At 50.8% G+C, this 20,884-nt stretch overlaps 1 protein-coding gene across 2 annotated transcripts in view; it reads left to right on the top strand.

The window, feature by feature from the left end:
- The window catches only part of TMOD1 (tropomodulin 1), a 78,728-nt gene that overhangs the window by 39,856 nt on the left and 17,988 nt on the right, over positions 1-20,884 (top strand). For both annotated transcript variants that reach the window (XM_045562507.1, XM_045562508.1), the window contains exons 4-8: positions 5,671-5,790; positions 14,112-14,201; positions 15,172-15,302; positions 16,995-17,102; positions 19,670-19,813. In XM_045562507.1, coding sequence (XP_045418463.1) covers positions 5,671-5,790; positions 14,112-14,201; positions 15,172-15,302; positions 16,995-17,102; positions 19,670-19,813 — 593 coding nt within the window. The remainder of the gene's footprint in view (positions 1-5,670; positions 5,791-14,111; positions 14,202-15,171; positions 15,303-16,994; positions 17,103-19,669; positions 19,814-20,884) is intronic.

The following is a 20,884-nucleotide window of genomic DNA, read 5'->3' as shown; positions in this document are numbered from 1 at the left end:
GCTCATTGCCCTGCTGCCCCAGAGGCCTCCTTCCATTCCTCAAACTGTCCAAGCCCCTTTCCACCTCAGGACCTTTGCACATATTTCCTATGCCTGGAACGCTTGTCCCGCTTCCCAGCTCCATGCTATGTTCATGGCCAGCTCTTCCTGCTCGGTAAGAGGTATAATGGGTAGAAACAGCCTGCAACTAGATCTATGTCCATTGCGATCCTGGCACTACCCCTTACTAACTGTGTGAGTGTAAGTAAATGTCCTAACCTGCTGTGCCTCCCTTTCCTTCATAAAATGGGAATGGCAAAAGTAATATTACCAGCCTCCTGAGGTTGTTATGAGGATTAAGTGAATTAAGATATCTATAAACCACTTAGAACAGCATCTGGCATGCAGGGAGTACTGTGTAAGTGTTAGGTATTATTATCCTGTAGGTCTCAACTGTTCTGTCTTCTGTTTCAGGGAAGCTGTCCCTGTCTACTCGGTTTAGGACATGTAGTCCCCCTTCAGCTCCCCCCTTGGGTATTTTCCATCTCAGGAGCCTGTGTGTGCCCTTTATAGCAATTCACATTTTATCAGTATCTCTTCTTTATCACTGGTCTCTTTCACTAGCCTTTTAGCTCCCTGAGGGCAATGACTTGGGCTGGTTTTGCTCATGTGGTTCCCATAGCACCCAGCCAGCACGAGGCCTGGAGTACAGTAGGGTTGAGTAGGGAGATGTTGAATGAATGAATGAATGAGTTAAAATTAAATAAATATTTAATGAACCTTGTGTGCCACTTCTTTAGAATACAAGCTCCCTGAGTGCAAGGGCCATATCTGTCTTGTTCATCCTTATATCCCCAGCACCTAATAAATCCCTAGCATATAGAAGGCCCCAAATAGATATTTGCTGAATGAAGGCATTCATTCTAATTAATTCATTGTGTAATTAATTCTTTTCAGTCGCTTCCATTCTCCCCCCACCCGAGCGAGAATGTAAGCAGGATGAGCCAAGGGTCCCTGTCTGTGGCTGGCATCTGTGTATCTGTGTGGTATTAGCACAGTGCCATGCACATAGTAGCTGCTTAATGAATAATAAAATGAGAAAACACGTAGGAGTAGACATTGTGGGGAGGACTTCTCGTCAGTCCAAATCCTGAAATTGGAGCTCCGTCCAGGTTTCACTGAAAACTGGAAGGTCAGGAAGGCCCGAGGGGCATCAGGATTACAGAACTTCAGGATTGTGTGACCTGAGGCATCCTGGAGGGGGTGGCAGGAGAGGGGGTGGGGATGAGGATGGGGGTGGGGTGGGCAGCAGATCTGGGTGGACAGTCATTGCTAGTGTCTATTTCTTCAGTTACTCTCCCTGGGGGGAGGACCTGGAGGGTGGCGTGAGGGATGGGGACAGGAGTCTGGGCAGTGCACAGACCAATCCTGCCACCCTTCCACAGAAGGCTGGCCTGGCAGAGCCAGGAAAAGCTCTCCAGCCTCCTAGGACCTGACTGCCTCCATGAAAAACCAGGCCGACCCAAGGAGAGTAGCTAGGATTCATTCTGTTTCCATATAGCAGCAAGCCTACAAGGTTCATCATCATCAAGAATTTAAATGACGGTCAATAAGGTTCTTATGGGTAGACTACATGGAGGTCTCAGAGACAGTGGGGCACGAAACCCTCCAGCTGTTACTGGCAGGCTCAGGGCTGTTCAGCCCAGGCCCTACTGAGCACTTCCCCCGCACCGGGCCTAGAGCTGGCTTGGGCTGGGGGAAACAGCCCCCCACACCACAAGACCTGGAGGGACATGGGAAGAGCCATAAACCAGTGCAAAGTCCTGAGGAATTTAGAATGGGAGGTGTTCTCATTCAAGTGGGGGAGAACAGAATAAATCTCTGCAGGATATTTTCATTAGAATTACATCTGGCTGCATGTGCTGGGGGGGGGTAGTTAAAATAACAGAGACTTAATCAAGAAGGTTCATTTTCTTAGGCATTCCAGGGCTGGTAGGGCATATTCCTCAGCATCAGGGATCCAGACCTTTTCCAGCTTTTCATTCTGCCATCCCTGCGACATGTCTTTGTCCTCATGGTCTGTGTAGCTGCTGAAGCTCCAGTCATCACATTCACACTCCAACTAGCAAGATGAAGGGAAGAAGTCCAGGTCCCTCTTACAGTGTCTTAGAGTCACCATACTCACTTGAGGTACCTGTTACAGGGGTATAATAAACCGTGAGCCTTAAATATTTATGGAATGTTCATCTTAGTTATCACATCAGTCCTTTTCATACTTGAGTTCCTTTTTAGGCATTTTTTTTCCTTGTGTGTTTCCCCTTTTCTGGATCCCTGGAATCTTATATAAACATGGAAGTTATGATATATTTTTCCTGAAATGATTTTGTTGTATGTTTTGCTGTTTAAACAATAAAACAGAGCAATTCCTTCCACTGAAAATAAGCCCTGATCCCATTTTAGTGAAGACCTATCTGGACATTTCTCAGTGCACTTCCTGCTCCCTCCCCATCTCCATCCTACGACCCTGCTCCAAGCTGCCCATTTCACTAGCCAGACTGTGAAAGTGATGACTGCATGATTGCACCAGTCTCCTAACCATGTCCCTCCTTCCACCCTCGCCCCTCCAGGCTGTTCTCCATCAACAGCTAGTGAGCAGGGCTGTTTTTTGTGGTTTTTTTTTTTAATTGCGGTAAAAGTCACATAACGTAAAATTAACCATTTTAAAGTGAACAATCCACAGTGTTGTGCAACCACCATCTCTATCCAGTTCCAAAACACTTTCATTGGACCAAAATAAAACCCTCTAGCCATTAAGCAGTTACTCCCCACTCCTTCTTTCCAATCCCCTGGTGACCACCAATGTTTCTATGGATTTACATATTTTGGATATTTCCTATAAATGAAATCACACGATACATGACTTTGTATCTGCCTTCTTTCACTCAGCATGTTTTCCAGACTCATCCATTCTGTAGCATGTATTAGCACTTCTTTCCTTTCATATCTGAATGATAATCTGCAATTTGTTCAGCCATTCACTTACTCACAGACATTTCAGTCATTTCCATCTTTTTTTGGCTATTGTGATTAGTGCTGCTTTGAACATTCCTGTACAAGCATTTGTTTTAATACCTGTTTTCAGTGCTTTGGGGTACATACCTAGGAGTGGAGTTGATGAATCATATAGTAATTGTAAGTTTAATTTTTTGAGGAACTGCCAAACTTCTTTTCCACAGCAACTGTACTACTTTATGTTCCCACCAGCAAAGTATGGGGGCTCCAATTTTCCCCATCCTTGCCAACACTTTTTTCCATTTTTATTTTTTTATTACAGCCATCCTCATGAGTGTGAAGTGGTATCTCAGTGTGGCTTGACCAGCGATGTTGAGCACCTTTCCATGTGCTTGTTGGCCATATGTATATCCTCTTCGGCGAAATGTCTATTCAAGTCCTTTACCTATTTTTACTTTGGATTGTTTGTCTTTTTCTTTTTGAGTTATAAATGTTCTTTCTATATTCTAGATACTAGGCCCTTATCAGATATATGATTTGTGAACCTTTTCTCCCATTATGCATATTGTCTTTTCACTTTCTTGATAGTGTTATTTGATGTGCAAAACTTTTTAATTTTGGTGAAGTCCAGTTGATCTATTTTTTCTTTTGTTGCTTGTGCTTTTTTTTTGTTGTATCTAAAACTCCATTGCCAATTCTAATGATATGAAGACTGTGCCTATATTTTCTTCTAAGAATTTTATAGTTTTAGCTCTTATATTTAAGTCATTGCTCCACTTTGAATTCATTTTTGTATATGGTGTGAGATAGGGGTCCAACTTCATCCTTATGTATGTGGACATCTAGTTGTCCCAGCACCACTTGATGAAGAGGCGATTCTTTCCCCATTGAATGGATTTGACATCCTTGTTGAAAATCAATTTGCCATAGATGTTTGGGTTTATTTCTGGACTCTAAATTCTTTTCCAATGTCTGTATGTCTATCCTCATACCAGTACTACATCATTTAGCATTTTAGTAAGTTTTGAAATCAGTGAGTCCTCAAATTTTATTCTTTTTCAAGATTATTTTGGGTATTTGTGGTCCCTTGCAATTCCATATGAATCTGGGGACTGGATTTCCATTTCTACGAAAAAGGCCACTGGAATTTTTACAGGGATCCCATTGAATCTGTACAATATTTTGGGTAGCATTGCCATCTTCAGAATATTAAGTCTTCCAATCCATGAGCTCAGGATATTTTCCCATTTATTTAGGTCTTCTTTAATTTCTTTCAGTGATATTTTGTAGTTTTCAGTGTCTTATATCTCCTTGGTTAAATTTATTCCCAAGTATTTTATTCTTTTATGCTATTATAAACTAAATTGTTTTCTCAATTTCCTTTTCAGATTGTTCATTGCTAGTGTACAGAAACACTACTTATTTTTGTACGTTGGTCTTATACCCTGCAATGTTCCTGAATTTGTTTATTAGTTCTAATGGGTTTTTTTTTGGGGGGGGTGGAAATTTAGTGTTTTCTACATATGAGATCGTGTCATCTGTGAACAGAAATAATTTTACTTCTTCCTTTCTAGTTTGGTTTTCACTTGTTTCTTTTTCTTGTCTGTTTACTCTGACTAGAACTTCCAGTACAATGTTGAACAGCAGTAGTAGAAGTGGGCACCCTTATCTTGTTCCTGATCACGGGGGCTCATTTCCTCACTTCTGCTGGGTCCTAGGTCGTGGCCGTCATCTCGATGAGGCCTCCCCCGACCACCCTTCCCAAAAGAGCCCTGCCCAGCTCACCCACCCCCAGCCTGGCGTCTCCTAGGCCCTTCTCCTCTTCCGTCTCCCTCCATAGTGCTTAAGACCATCTGATTCCTTTACGTGTCTATTATCTGTCTCCTTTCACCGAATTGTTAGCTCTTCCAGGTTCTTATCACTGCTATTCCCCAGCCCCTAGAAGGGTGCCTGGCACGTAGGGAGCACTCAATAAATTTCTGTTACATAAACAAATATATAAATGCATAATTTCTCATAGATGGAATTAAATTGCTCATGCTATTTTGTAAACTTGCTTTTTCACACAACATTTGTCTTAGGCACTCTCGTCCTTAATAAGTAGCAATCTCCATCGTCCTTTCCAGTAACTGCTGGGATTCCATCAGATGGATGCTCCGTAATCTCTTCCCCAGTCCCTGTTGCAGGCACAGCAGTGACCAGGCTCATGATGCCTCTTTACTCCCTCATTCAGTTATGTCTGATGCTTTAAAAATACAATGTCCCATGAAGCAAGGATGCATTTTTGTTCCTTTTTCATTTTTTAATAATCTGAGTGTATTTTATTTAGAAATGTTTATAAATTTTTCTCTCATATCAAAATCCTTGGTTAGGGTATCCCAGACTCTGTCATTCTATTATACTGTTCTTTGGTCTCTTTTCCCCCTACTTACAGATTGTTTAATTATGACCAACACTTTCAATAGAGAGTAGTTTGGCTAAGTTATAAACTCACTCTTTTCAAGTGTGAGGGGTGCTGTGGTGACATCCTTGATCCCTGTTCTTTGGGGAAGTTAGTCCCCAGCAGGAGAAGACTTAAGGCACTCGCAGCATGGAGGGACCCACAGGGCTCTGTGATGGTCCACCCAGGGCCATGGCAGCCACCACCACCCCCATAACAGGTGTCCCATGTGTTTGCAGGAAAGGTCTGGGTCCCCAAGCAGAAGCCAATGGACCCCGTACTGGAAAGTGTGACGCTGGAGCCAGAGCTGGAGGAGGCCTTGGCAAATGCTTCGGATGCAGAACTCTGCGACATCGCAGGTAACGGGCATTCCAGAAACTTCCCCACGTCCTCCAGAAAGGTTTCACCCACATAGACAGGGAGCCTTGTAGGGTTCATTTCAACATGTATACCCTCCTTGTTTCTACCGAGAACTGGAGGAGACCAAGAGTGTTAAAATAAAAATCCATTATCACAAACCAAAATGAGGCTGGGTGCAGTGGCTTACGTCTGTAATCCTAGCATTTTGGGAGGCTGAACTGGGAAGATTGCTTGAGGCCAGGAGTTCGAGACCAGCCTGAGCAAGGGTGAGACCCTGTCTCTATGAAACATAGAAAAATTAGCGTGGAGTGGTAGCTCACACCTGTAGTCCCAGCGACTCGAGAGGCTGAGGCAGGAGGATCGCTTGAGCCCAGGAGTGTGAGGTTGCTGTGAGCTATCATGATGCCACTGCACTCTAGCCCAGCTGACAGAGCGAGACCCTGTTTCAAGAAAAAAACCAGAACAAGGAAAATAGAGATAAAACCACCCAAACCCATCACACAACAGAGCCATCTGTTGTTGCCATGGGACCCCATCCCAGAGGGACGTGGACGTATCCCGGGGAGGGGGGCAGTGTGGGCCTTTCCCAGCCATTTGTGTCGAATCCTGCCCAAGCCTGGGAGGAGAGAACAGAGGGGAACAGACAGAAGTCCTGGACATCTCCGGTTTGAGAGACTCACAAAGGGCTCAGAGCAAAGTCACCTGATTTTACAACTTTGTGCTTTGCCTGTGGCCTGCTCAGAGAGCTGGCTATGAGGAGATCTTCCCGTGTATCTCATAGTTGCTCCACACCCTCCAAGTTCACATGACAATTCAAGAAGGTGGCCTGATATTCAGCACCCTTTGCACCCCTGCCTTCTCTCCCTGCCCCACCGAGGATCAGGCACCGGCCCCATCTGACACCCCACGCTCCCCGTCACACTGTGCTCCCTGACTCGGTGAGGATGGTTTTTGTTCTGCAGATTTGGGGGCTACTGAGCATCACTCAGGTGATGGCAGGAGGTGGGTGGATGGGGACAGAACCAAGGCATGTGGGCAGGGCAGAGGAAAGAAGGGGATAACTGCCACCAACTGGCTGTGGGAGGGGGGTAGAGGAAGGAGCAAGGAGGGCCGGCCCCAGGGACTAGTGGGTGCTGGTGCTGTTGGTGATGCAAGGGGAAGTTGTCAGGGGGCGGGAGGGGACATGAGCTCTGTTTAGGGACTGTGGTGTTTGAGGTAGCTGTGGGGTACCAGGCGGGGATAGCTGTACAGGAAGGTCTTGGGGTGCTGCAAGGGTCCCCATTTGCGTAGAGATTTGAGCATCATTAGTGCTGTCAAGCTCCAGACAGAGCACAGGTGGGCTGGGGCCTGGGGCTCTGGGAGGGCAAGTGCCAGGCCCAGGAGGAGCCTGTGGGGGTTGAGTCGTGGGGCACAGCTGGCATGGACACCAGTTAGCCACGCTGGGGCTGGAAAGCAAAGGCAGAATCAAGATGAGCAGACCAGATGCAAGAGCCACAGAGGCAGAGTGAGGGCTCAGGTCTGGCCAGAAGACTCAGAGGTACATGAGGCCAGAGGCCAGGTGGGGCCACCAGCACCAGGGACTTGGCCAGCCGCAGTTGTCTTCTGCCTCATCACATGCACCGGCTTCCTGTGGGCATCGTGCATGATTCCTGAGGGCACTCATGGCGATGGGGGAGGGGGACAGTGCTGGGGGGTAGGGCCACGGGGGGAGAGGCAGTGAAAGACTCGGCTACATGCAAGGGGTGACCTGGGTGGTGGCGGGGGAAGCCAGGTTGCAGGGACCTGAGGAGTGAATGGGGACAGCCAGTGTGTGACCCTGAGTCCAGACAGCCCCCTCCTCAGGAGACAGAATTTGAAGAAAGACAAAGGGTGTCAGGGCTGGCGAGAAGGGTTTTCATTCTCACTGTGAAGCGCAGAGGTAGCGAGTACTTCACCCAGACAGGGACAGAACTCTTCACTCGTTTGCTAGGTTAGGGATTCATTTCGTCAGAAGCCACACAAGTCACGTTAGAGCCTATGTCGAGTCCATGGGTTTCAACTGAACCATGTCCCCAATGGGGGGGGACGACTTCTGGTTCATCTGTGCAGCAGGGAGGTGGCTCGTGCCTTTGTCTGGCATCTCCATGTTGACAACCCTGGAGCTGTTTCTATTCTGGACTTTTCTCCTCCGATCGCTGTCCGTGACATCACTCCCCTCACTAGGCAGCTCCGAGGGATGATCGAATGTCTCTGCTGTCACAACCAAGGGCTCCTGCCGGATCCTGAGCCAAAACAGAACTGCAGCAGTGCGGGAAGTTTCTGTGTGGCTTTCTTGAAACTGGTTCTCTCTATTTTTGTTGGCACGGCTATTTGTTGTTATCTGCCCGTGACACCATCCCCTGTGCATGTCCGGGAAGGACAGGGGAGCTGTAAGTCTGCACCGGTTAACTGGCTAACCTTGGACGGCTGTCATTTTATACTCGACACTGGAAAGGGCAGAAGGAGGGACTGAACATTTCTTGACCACCAGCCATGTTCCAGGTGCTGTGTGAGTTGCTCCCAATACCTTGGTGCATTTATTGACCACAACAATGCTAGGAAGTAAATTCTATTGTTGTCCCCAGTTTACAGGTGGAGAAAGTGGGCAAGGTAAAGTTAAATGCCTTGCCCAAGGGGTTCGAACAGGCACCCTTGTTCTAGGGCCCATTCATAGCATCACCACCCAGGGTGACCTTGCCTTGCCTCTCCTCTCCTCTCCTCTCCAGGGCAGGGGGGACGCAGAGAACACAGAGGGTGGGCAAGAGGATGAACTGCCAATACAAAAAGTCAGCTGGGGATGGGGTGGTGCCACGTTAGGAAAGGCTCTGGGTGTCACACCGAGGAGATGAAACCTGGGACTAAGGGCGTGAGGGACAGGCAGACGAAAGCAGGGTTTGGGCCGAGAGGAGGTGGTGTTCTGGAGGGACAGGTGTAGAGACAAGCCTCGGTGAGGCCGAGGGCAGAGGCAGAGCCGTGAGACGGTATCTGAGACGTGGCTTCACCATGAGACCAGCTGCCCTTCCTAGTGCTGGCTCAGAGGCCGAGGGGCCGAGATGATGCCAGGCATTCTGGCCTGAGGCACCAGGACACAGGCTGGGTGGCTGAAGGGGAGTGCTCTGCCGTGAGCCGATTTCAGAGACGCTGCATGAGATAGAGGCTGGACATCGTATTGGAGGTGCTGGGTGGAGCCGGCCCACCAGAGAGCTGGTGGCGGGGGGTGGGAGCCTTTCTTAAGAGGGGGCTGGCTGGGGCCAGAATGGTGGGAGAGTCATTAGAGTAAGAACAGAGAGAGGGCCTGGGGTCTCCAGGTCACTTGCAGTCTGGTGGCCAGACTCCCAGGCAGAACACGTCCCTCCTCTTGGCCTTGGCTTGTTCGCTTGTGCCCAGAGTTAGGCTGTTTGTCCACAGCCTGGGACATGGCAGGACACAGGACTAGGTCCCGGTGGAAGAATCATGAGAAAACAGCCCAATTCTTGTCCTCACAGAGCCAACGTTAAACAAGTACTATGCAGATAGGAAGTGACAGATGAGACGAGTGTGATAACGGAAAAAGGACAGTGTGTAGGAGGGGCAGTGGGTTTAGGTGATGGGGCCACGGGAAACGAGGGAAGAGATATGGAAGCCGAGCCTGCAGGGGAGAGTAGGGGTGAGCTCGAGAAAGCACGAGAAAGCTCGGGGAGAAGGGGCCAGGGCAGGGGACGGCAGGAGCAGCGTCTCAGAGCTGGGGAGGCTGGGCCCTCTGAGCTTCGCTCCGCAGGTGCGGTGTGGCAGGCTCCATACCTGGCCAAGGTAAGAGCCTGTAGGAGGGCGCCAGCGAGCGTGCCACGCTGACTCAGGTGCGACAGGTCATGTGCGTCTCTCATGCATTCGCCCGTTCACTCACTGAACCAGTGCACATTACTGAACTGCTGCTGTGCACCAGGGTGAGCCAGAGCCAGTCCCTGCCTTGGGGGGCCCAGGAGGTGACGAGGAAGACAAACGAGAAACACGTAGGTTTCATCATTAAAAGTGCCCCCACTGGGTGATGGGCAGCGTGCACGGGACCCTGACAGTGCCAAGCTCTTGGCATGTGGCCTTGGGCTGTAGCTCGGAGTCAGCTGCCAGCGCTTGGAATTGTCAGTGCCTCCCATGCCCTCTCAGGGAAGTGGCCCTGACTGGCATTTAGGGACCCTTCAGGTGTGGCAGGCCCCAGGAAGGGAGTGGGCTAGGGAGACTCACCCTTCAGATGGGACACCCCCCAGGCCGCCCACCCCCAAGGGCAGTTGGCGACCCCTGGCTCCTGTGGCTATCAGAGTCTTAGCCTGACGAGCCCCTGGCTGCCGCCTACTGCCATATGCTTAGACACCTGTCCTCCTGCAATTCTACCAGTGTCACGGTGTGGCTTATCCGGGAGCGGCTCACCTGTACCCAGGTCCTGGGCTGGAGCCAGTTTCTCCCACCTATCCCTAGGATGCAGGAAAACACCGTCCAGCGTCTGCCCAGAGCCAGCCCGAGCAGTTGGCAGCTGGAGAAGCTGAGACGTGTGCTGTTATCTCTCTGCGTCCTGAGTGGAATTACCAAATGAGTGAGCCCTGCCAAGACAGAGAGAGGAAAGAGAACTCAATGTTCTTTTTCAGAGTTCAAAAATAGCCCTTTTTGAGTTTTGAGGAAGATCTAGACTTAAAAAAAAATCAAGTTCCCCAGCGCTAAATCCAGCCTTGCCAATATCTACAAAGAATGAAGCAGCAGGCAATGTTGATGAGCTGTTTTCTCCCCTCACGCTCTCCTGGTGACTGTGGGGTGTGCAAAACCAAGCGAGGGAGAAAGTCATGACTGTGTATTCCCTAGGGCTGGCCGGAGGGAATTCTAGCTCCAGAACCACCAGGTATTCTGCACATCAGTGCAAATTTAGCTTGGTCCCTTCCCTCTTTCCCTTCCTCCCTCCCTCCCCCGCTGGCTTGCTTCCTTCCTTCCTTCCTTCCTTCCTTCCTTCCTTCCTTCCTTCCTTCCTTTTTGGAAACTTAATTTCCTCTGACCTGCAAAATTTTACTTCTTCTTAGGCCTGTTATTAACATATATTACCTTTAGAATATATGATATCTATCCTTAGAATTGCAATGTCAAGGGGAAAGTTTTAGAACTGCTAGTGACGTAGTGGATGTGAATAGTAAGTGAGAAGCCACAAGAGTCCTTGCTGAATGGGTTTGGCAAACCAGTTCCCTCTTGAGCCTGCTGGAAAAGTGGGGAGTTGACAGCACCTGCCCTGGGTGCTTGTTGTAAAACTCAAACAGGATTAGAACCTGAGAAATTGCGGTGTGGCTGTTAAGTCCTACGGGAAGGTAAGAGATCAGCATTCAAACACATTTCATTTTACAGGTGAGAAAATGGAGGCCCCCAAAGGAGAAGTGACCTGCACAGGGTTACCCAGAAAATTAGCACAAAGCCCCAGACTGAAACCCAGGTCTCCTTCCTCTGGTTCCCTGGCAGCTCCCCGTAACTTCCCTGCCTCTGCTCCCCTTTCTAGAGGACCCCAGGAAGCTGGCCTCTGAGCACCAAATGCATCTTCCATTTTCCACCTCTGTACTTTCTAAGCAAGACCAGCCGGCCATATGACATTACATCTTTCACATGAGTCCCAACAACCTTCACAAACCTGAAAACCCAGCACATCCTAGAAGCACCCTGAGCTGCCGTGTGGGAGCTGCCAAGCCTGCTCCAGATGGGGACTCGGGTGATCTGATTCACCTGCTGCTGACTCAGGCTCAGCTCCCGCTGCTCACAAGGACACAGCCCAAATTAAATCCCCGAGAGCTCAAAACAGTGCAGATGCCTCTCTCCCTACCGGTTCTCCTTAGTGATGAACGGGCAAGTCTAATTTTAGCAGAGAAGACTTTCAGAATGTGAGAAACAGAAGGGACTTTGAGATCATCTCATCTTGTGGTTCTCGGTTTCCACTGAGCATCAGAATCACCCGAGGAGATTAAAAAAAAAAAATCTCTGGAGATTCAGATCGGTTGGTCCAGGGTGGAGCTAGGCATTGATACTGTCTTTCAGCTCTCTGGGTGACTTGTGTGTGCACCCATGAGTGCAACCACTGGCCTTGTCCCACTCCCTCATTGGGCAGAGGAGGCTGATGCCCAGAGATGGGAGGGGACTTGCCCAAGGTCACACTGACATCAGGGCTGGAACTTGGGTGTCCTGACTCTTCATTAAGGGCTCTCATGTTATCTCTCTAACTAGAAACCACATCTAATGAAATGGCTTGGGGATTTTAAAAAATTGTCACCAAATATTTACCAAATACCTACTGTATTCTGGGAGAAGAAAAGTGGAAGAGAGAGAGAGAATAGTCTTCCCTGATTTCCAGAAGCTTACAGTCCAGTAGGGGAACACAGGTATCCAGTTATCTCTAACACCAGGTAGACTCTGTGGTATAAGAAGGTCACCAGGTGCTGTGGGAGAACTGGAGAGGGACAGGGAGGAATCCAGGAAGACTCCCTGGAGGAGGAAGGGTTACTCCAAGTCTTAAAGGGTGGGGAGGTAGAGTTGTTAGATAAAATACAGGATGTCCAGTTGAATTTGAATCTCAGATAAATAATGAATAACTTTTTAATATATGTCCCCAATATTAAGATATACTAAAAAAAGATTGATGGTTTATCTGAAATCCCAGTGGAGGAGGGTGTAGAGAATCGCCAGCAGAAGGGACAGCATTGGCAAGAGCAGGAGCATCTACTGAGCAGGTACCGTTTGTGTAGCTGGAACAGAGAGAGTGTGGGAGGGACAAGGCTGTTGAGGCAGGGCCAGCCCAGGGAGGGCCTGTGAAGCCAGGCTCCGGGCCGTGAACTTGGCCATGCAAGCCACCATCTGCCCATCTGGACAGCTGCCACAGCCTCACAGTTCCCCAGGCCACATCGCTCTCTCCCCTTGGTAGTGAGTTCCCCACACACAGTTGGGTCAGGTCACAACGTCTCATCCCCGCTCCCCAGGCCGTACCTAGGAGAAGACACTCGAACTCAAAACTCAACCCAAAAGACCCTATGGGATCCGACCTTGCCTAGGTGAATGTGATCTACTCCAGAGGGTTGGCAGCTTCAGGGCAGTAGTGTCAGGCAACGGTGCTCAACCTTGGCTGCCCATTGAAACCACCTTGGGAGCTCCAAAAACGCAGATGCCTGGGCCCCGCCCCCAGAGATTTTGGGTTAATTGCTCTGGGGCAGGCCTGGGCAGCAGGAATTTCCAAAGATGTGCAACCAAATTGAAAGCCACCATAGAAAGCATCTTCCCTGGCCCAGAGCATGCGCTCAGTGAGGGTGGTGGCATTGTTGTTCTCCTTGTCACCACCATGTGTCCAACTTCATCTTAGTCTTTCCTGGCCACCACCCTCCTCCCTCACTGTCCTGCCACTCCCTGAACCTCAGGGCTTTCCCACCCGCCATCCCCTCTGCCTGGAATGTTCTATCTCCCTTCTCTTAACTTGTCCAACAGTGACTCATCCTTCCCATCCCAAGTCCCTCTTTTATGTTCTCCAAAAGACACTGAACTTTACCTTTACAACACCGATTGTTGTGTGCTCCTATTTTAGTTGTGTGGGTATTTGCCTAGCGCCTCTCTCCCCAGCGCCACCATCACAGGAGCAGGGACCTGGTCTTTCTCGTTCTCCGCTAGTCCCCCGAGAGCCGGGCTCTCGATGAACGTGGAACAAATGAATGGGTGAAAGAATGGCTGAGCACGGGAGTGATGTGGTCAGATTGGCACTTCCAGAAGGATCTTTCTGGCCGCTGTGTGCTGAATGTTGGGAGGTGGAGGGTGGGAGGAGGCCAAGGCCAGGGCACCGGCGATTACACAGCTGTGATAGTATAGCCAAGAAACGATCCGGCCTCAACCGGGACAGAGGTGCTGGAATGGAAGAGGGACCATCTGAGAGACACTGGGACCGTCACACGGATGTGGGGGAGAGGGTGCCACGTGACTGGAGTTTCACCCTGAGAGACGTGCAGGACGGCAAGCTGGAGCCACAGAAAGAGGCTGTTGCTGGGAAAGGGTCATTCTGCTTTGGCCAAGTTGGGTTGGACGTGCCCGTGGGACTTCAGGGTAAACCTGGGAATCTGAGGCCAGGGCCTAGAGAAGTCTGGGCCGGGGATGGAGGTTTGAGAGTCACATAAATAGAGATGAGAGCAAAGATCAAATAAAAAGGCAGAGTTTTCCTGCAAGTGTTTCTTGCCATTTCTGCGAGCCAAAGTTCCAGGTGTGGAACATCACTCCCCAGGGGGCTCTTCTGCCTGGGAGAGGCGAGTCACCGGCTCTTTGCTTGTCCCCGCAGCGATCCTGGGCATGCACACGCTCATGAGCAACCAGCAGTACTACCAGGCCCTGGGCAGCAGCTCCATCGTGAACAAGGAGGGCCTCAACAGTGAGTACCCACCCGCTGCCCGGCTCGGCTCCTGGCCCCGGCCCCGGTCCCGGCCCCGGCCCCAGAGGAGAGAGCTGCCCTGGGCTTCTTGCTTCCTCTGTCCAGCGGTGCTCTCTAGCTCTTTCCGGAAGTTTTAAAGTTTATGTAGCTGAATCTGTCTTTTCCTTTGAGCCTCCTGGGATTTGTGTCTAGCTTACAAAGACCTTTTCCATCCCAATGTTATAAAAATATTCTCCTGTATTTTCTTCTAAACGTTTTAGAGGTTTAATTCTTATGTTCAGCCTCTTAATCCGCCTGGAGTTCCCGTTTGTGTGTTATGTGGGATGAGCTCAAACTGTCATTTTTTTTAACGGATATCCAATTGTCCCAATATCATCCTTTGCAGAATTTACCCTTTCACCACTGGTTTGGGCCTCCCACTTTATTATAAATGTCCACACATCCACATGGGTGTGTTTCTATGTGCCTTTTCTGTTCCACGAGGCCCTTTGTCCTTTCCTGTGCCAATGTTGCATTGTCTTAATGACTCCACCTCATCGTTCTAAGCTGGCATTTTAGCCCCAAAGAGCAATGAAGGTGCCAACAGAATAATTATCCCTCCCGCTGGAAGACTGACGCATTTCCTTCCCCGCCAGGCTTCGTCTTGGCCTCAAAGGGCCCACTGAGGTAATGAGCACAGGTAGAATGACTAGCCCTACTTCACAGATGAGACTGTACCTGAGGTTCAGAGAGCTTAAGTCATTCACCAGTTCTTGCAGGACGTCAGAGGTAGGGTCCAAGCACACCCCCAGCCTGCCGGCTCCCTTGCAGGGCTTCTTCCCACGGGGTGCCCCGGCCCCGGCCCTGCAGCACGCAGCCTTCACCTGTCCCTGAGCTCTGCCAGCGCTTCCTTTCGGAGTGTCTTTGTGCTGTTGAGAGAAAGTGATCCCCTGGTTTCTGTGAGCCACCCCCCTTTTGTTGGTCACTCTAGGCGTGATTAAACCCACACAATACAAGCCTGTGCCCGACGAGGAACCCAATTCAACAGACGTAGAGGAAACACTGGAGCGGGTAAAGAACAACGACCCGAAACTTGAAGAGGTCAACCTCAATAACATCCGGGTAAAGCCCTTTATTTCACTTGCCCCTGTGATGGGGGAGGGGCCGTGTCCCTCGTCACCCAGGTGCAAACAGTCCAGGCCAGGCTGTGCAGAGTGACCAGGGTCCTGTTTGGGCTCTGGGTGTTTCTGAATCAGGAATAGGGGCAGATGCCTTACAGATGGTTTAAGAGGGGTGGACAGCGTAAACAAGCACGCCCCACAGTCCTGGTTTCTCTCAGAGGACATCAGGCCCAGATCTCCCCGTGGGCCAACCCGGCTTCCTTCTGGAAACCTGCCATGTTATTCGAAACACTGGGAGATTCTCTGAGATAAAACCGTGAGTCAGAGACACACTGCCGCACGGGATCTCAAGGCTGCAGCCGTCCAGTGCCCACCTGGCTCAGGGGTAACCCAAGCCCTGCGCGGGTCCCACCCCTGAACCGTCGGTGCCGGGGTATCATGTTCATGGTCAACCTCATTTTACCCCCAGGGAAGGGAGCTGTTGGGCCAAATGTCCAAAGGCCAAGCACTCTGCCCAAATCTCTGCAGACGTTTCCCCGTGTGACCACTGGGGCAAAGGAGGGACAGGTGGACGGGCAGCCCCGCCCCCGACGGGCCGCGGGAGGGGTTCAGAGGCAGGCACAGCTGTGTGTGCCCACCTGCTCAGCCCGGAGGCCTGCGGATTAGCTCTGGGAGGGGCAGGGGCCAGACAACAAGCCCCTGCTCCACTTTCTGTCCTTCTCCGCTTTCTTTTAAGTGACTGCCAGCCCCGCAGCACCATCAGATGGGAAACCCGCGCCCTAGTGTTCCCTCCACCCAGCCCCCGTGCTCTGCTCCCACGGGAGCTAACGTGACTCTCTGAAATGAGAGATTGGCACAAACACAGCCGCGCTCTCAGGCGCCTCAGTTGTCTGCCGTGTGCCCCGTGGGAGACCTGGCACAATTCAGAATCGTGCACTCGGGCAGCGAATACCACCGCAGAGCCATGTGAGGGCGTGGAACCCGCTGTGAGGCCTCAGCCCCCTCCATGCCTCAGTTTCCCCTTTGTACCATGAGGCAGTTGGGCCAGATCAGTGGTTTTCACCTGAGAATATTAAAAAATGTACATCAATGCCCAGGCCCACCCCCAGAGAGTCTGATTCTATTGGTCTAGGACAGATTCGGGCATCACCATTTTGTAAAAGTCCCCAGGAGACTCTGATGTGTCAGAGCAGAGACTCTGGGCTAGACATCTCTCAGAGAGCACCTAGTACAACACCCCCCCACAAGCTTTGCTTTCCAGGAACAGGCCCAGAGAGGGGAAGCGGCTTCCCCAGAGTCACATAGCAAGTGTGCAGGTCCCTGGGGTGGAGACTGAGCTCCAGCCCCCGCCCCCAACACCGCCAGCCCTGAGCACTTGGCCTAACGCACCTCCAGTCCATGCCTTGATTTTTGCCTCTTCTCCGGCCTCCACGTGCACAGAGAGACAGTTGCAGGTCCTGTATGAAACTTTCCAGGAAGATTTTCTCAATTTGTTTCCCAGAAAGGTCTCTCCAAATTTCAGCCATCTGGGACAAAGCTCGACCCCTTTGCCCATTTGGCTTTTTGGCCAGGAATTTGCTGGGGATCAGTGAGGAACCAGGCTAGGATGTGAGAGAGTTGCTGCCCCGTCTGCCTGCGTTGGCCCGGCCCGCTGGGGGCTGCTAGTCACCCCCTGCTGCCTTTCTCTCCGCAGAACATCCCCATACCCACGCTCAAGGCGTACGCAGAAGCCCTGAAGGAGAACACGTACGTGAAGAAGTTCAGCATTGTGGGGACCCGGAGCAACGACCCCGTGGCCTATGTATGTACTTTCCTGTCCCGCCCCATCGAGGGTGACGCAGAAGGGTTGATGCGTGTGGCCTCAGGACTGGCCGCACCCACAAGAGAGCCCTGTGTGGTGTGGAGGAAGGCACCAGCGAGGGGCAGTGGATGGAACGGCCGTCACCCGGCGCCAACTACACTTCAGCCCAGGCCGTCCTCACACCGCGCTGGTCTCAGACAGGCAGGGCTCCCCACCTTGCCTGGGAAGCACCTAGGGATCAGAGAGGTCAGGCAACTCGCTTTGTCCAAAGTCACACAGCAAGTGAGGGGTGAACCCGCAGAGTCCAATGTGGTCACGTGACCACTCAGCACATCCATTGGGACAAAGGTCTGCCCCTCCCTGTGCCTCAGTTTCTCCATCTCTAAAATCAGCACCTTCATCAGTGGGTCCCTGTGACCAACTTTATTTGTTTTTTACTCATGTCTCAAAAGATATCGCCAATCAAATTAAGTTGTACTTACTATAAAGTAGCCATCAATTATTTTCCAAAAAAGCATTCAGCACGTATTTATGGAGAGTCCATGCCCAGCACTGAATTAGGCTCTGGGAGTACAGCTGTCACCCAGCAGTCTCAGCTCCCACTGGTCCATCTGGCCAAGCAGACGACGGAAGGATAGCAATACATGTGATTGCTACAGTACTAAGAGCAGGTAAAGAGTACAGGAATTAGCTTGCCAGGGCTAGCAATTAACAATTTGGTAGCAATCATTTCTTCTCTGATTTTTAAAATCAGGTAGGGCAATGCTCTTCAATATTTTTGAAATAATAGAAATAGCTCACAGTCTCCCATTGCTACCAGTGGGGAGCCTCTGGATCAATGACCTCTGACCTCAGAAGGGCTCCAGCGGATCCTGAGTTTGCCCATAGCGTCACAGCTGGCAAAGCCACACGCCATATACACTACTATGTCATGGATCAGACACCAAGCACCAGCCCACGAATGTGTTTGGGGCGTGGACTCTGTGCCAGACCAGCAGCTGGTATCAGCCCACGCACACCAGTACACCCTTGTCAAATACCGAAATGCTCCTGGGCTGGTTGGTGAATCCGGCTGCCAGAGCTCTGCAAGTGCCCTCCACTGCCTGCCCCAGCTCTTCTCCTGGGCCCCGGTTTCTCCACCGTGATCCAGCACACAAGGGGTTAACACCTGGCATGACAGGGCCTCCAGGACCTGCTCAGCCACCAGCATGTCCAGCTGGACCAGCCTGGCGAATTGCCTACTGGTTGTTATTTAGATTATTTTTGATGATCAGGCCAGGCCAGACCTTTCCTGGGAGCAGGGGTGGCTGTGGAGGGCACAGAGAGGACACTGATGGGGACTGGGTCCCTCCCCTCTGGAGCACAACCTACTCAGAGAGACAGACATGATCACAGAGGAGGCCAACATGCCACTGCAGGGGCACACTGAAGTGGGGGGCGGAGAAGCTGGTGAAGATCTCCAAACAGAGGGCTTCCTGGGAGCTGAGCTTCCCCAAGGGTGTCAGCAAGGCAGGTGCCATCGGGCAGGCATTCCTGGCTCAGAGTGTCATTGCAGACAGCAGGGCCCACCGATCAGTATGTCCTGGGCCTATCAGCTGCTGGTGTCTTCTTTCCTCCATGACACATCGTTTCCACCAGCTGCTAATTACCTCATTTCCTTCAGAGGCTCTGATTGTCATCGACACCCCCTGGCTGAGCGCCTCTGAAACGTGCTGGGGGCCACCTAAGCTCCTCTCCTCCAGTCTGCCCTGGTCACTTGCCCAGTGGGGTGGTTTGCCAGGCTTCCCTCTTCTGCTCTCTGGTGCTCGGATGAAGAAAACGATGTCTCCATGGAATTTTAAGAGGGCAACAGAAGGGACAAGTGGGGCATATGTAGGGGAGGTTGAGACTCCACTGGCCACTCAGTGAACACTGCCCGAGGACCTGCTATGTACTGGGCACTGTGCGGGCCCTGTGGGTGACATGGGATGAATAGGGTGCTCTTCAGCCCACCAAGAGTATACAGTCTAGTGGCAGACACCAGAATGAAAACGACTCGGAACAGAGGAACACAGGCCCCTGAGGGAGGTATGGATAGACTCCATGCAGGTTCAAGGGAGCAGGCCACAGTGAGCTGAGGATATCAGCAAAAGCCCTTGGAGAAAGGGGCATTGAGAATGGCCTAGAAGGATGGGCAAGGTTTGGATGAGGGAAGCAGAAAGGGAAGGGCATTCCAGGTGGCAGGGGTGGAATGGCCAAAGGCAAAGTGGTGGGAATCACTGAGCATGCTCAGGGAGCTGCAAGTGGCCCTTCTGAAAGGGAGCAATGGGCGTTAACACTGGACAGGGAAGCAAAACCAGGCCATAGAAGCTTTAGATGCAGGCTAAGCAGTGCAGAAGTCTCCAGGAGGAGTTCGGGAGCCATGGCAGGTTGGAGGGGAGGGGGACACAGTCAGAGTTGGGTTTGGTGAAGGAAGTGGTGGAGATCGTCCTTCTGTTCCCCCTGGGGTCATAGGATCTACCCAAGAGGGCCTCCAGCCTTGCTCAGGGTGACTCATGGGTACCCCTGCTTTTCTTCTGTGCTTAAAGGCCCTTGCTGAGATGCTCAAGGTGAACAAGATCTTGAAGACACTGAATGTGGAATCCAACTTCATTTCTGGGGCTGGGATCCTGCGCCTGGTGGAAGCCCTCCCATACAACACTTCGCTGGTGGAACTGAAAATCGATAACCAGGTGAGATGGGCAGAGGACTCCTCGGGGCCCTTACTAAGTGCAGCTCGCCCATCCGCATGTTCCAGCAGGCTGCCAGGCAAAGCAGACGATGCTGAGTACGGAAGCTCAGAGCCCAGCTTTGAGGGACCTTGAAGGTTGTCCAATCCATACCCTCCACCATGCTCCCCTTCCTTCTCACCTGTGTGCTTTCCCAGTTCTGCTTGTATACACCTTGTGATGGGGGGCTCGCTCCTTACCTACATCACCCCTTCCATTCTTAGGCAGTGAAAATATCCTTCCTTCTATCCAGTAGAAATCATCTCCCTATTAGTCCTGCTTGTCGGGCTTAGTTCTGTTCTCTGCTACCCCCAGGACATCTGGTGCACACATCTCATAAACCACTGGACTCTTCACCAAGCTGAATATCCCCACTTTCTCCTATTACCCCCCCCCATTCAGTGGGGCTTTTGAGTCTTCTTGTCATTCAGGTTACTCTTTGGGCAAATTCTAGTTCATCTGTATCCTTAGGGAATTACTGTTTCTCTGTGACTTCTGTGGTTCAATCATTTATCTGCAGGACAACTCTTTCAGTTCTGACTTTCCAAGAGGATGCTAATACCAGTATCTTGTGTGTTACATGTGTTGAGGGTCTACTGTAGGCCAGACTCTGTGCCACGCACCTTACACCCATCATCTCTGATCTTCACAATAACCCTGCAAGATGTGCTATCATGAGTCTCAGCTTGCAGAAAACAGCCCAGACAGGCTAAAGACAAGCAGCCTTTTCAGTGTTACAGAGTCAGCACTTAGGAAGCAGAATTTGAATCCAGGTCTCCCTGACACCCAGACTCACACTTGTTCCACTACAGCACGTTGCTTTTGATACTAAAATGTTTTCTTCTTTATGGATAGAGGAACTCAGTTCTTTTATTCCCCCTACATGAAAATTTTTGTATAAATGTATGCATAGGAAAAGGATTGGAAGGAAATATTGTAAAATTGTAAATAGTGGTTATACCTGAGTGATATTATCAGTACTTTTAAATGTTTTTATTGTAAAATGGGGCAAACATACAGAAAAATGCATAAAAC

The sequence above is a fragment of the Lemur catta genome, chromosome 10 (assembly GCF_020740605.2).
Source record: "Lemur catta isolate mLemCat1 chromosome 10, mLemCat1.pri, whole genome shotgun sequence".
Taxonomy (NCBI): domain Eukaryota; kingdom Metazoa; phylum Chordata; class Mammalia; order Primates; family Lemuridae; genus Lemur; species Lemur catta.
This window is presented reverse-complemented; position numbering and strand designations above follow the sequence as displayed.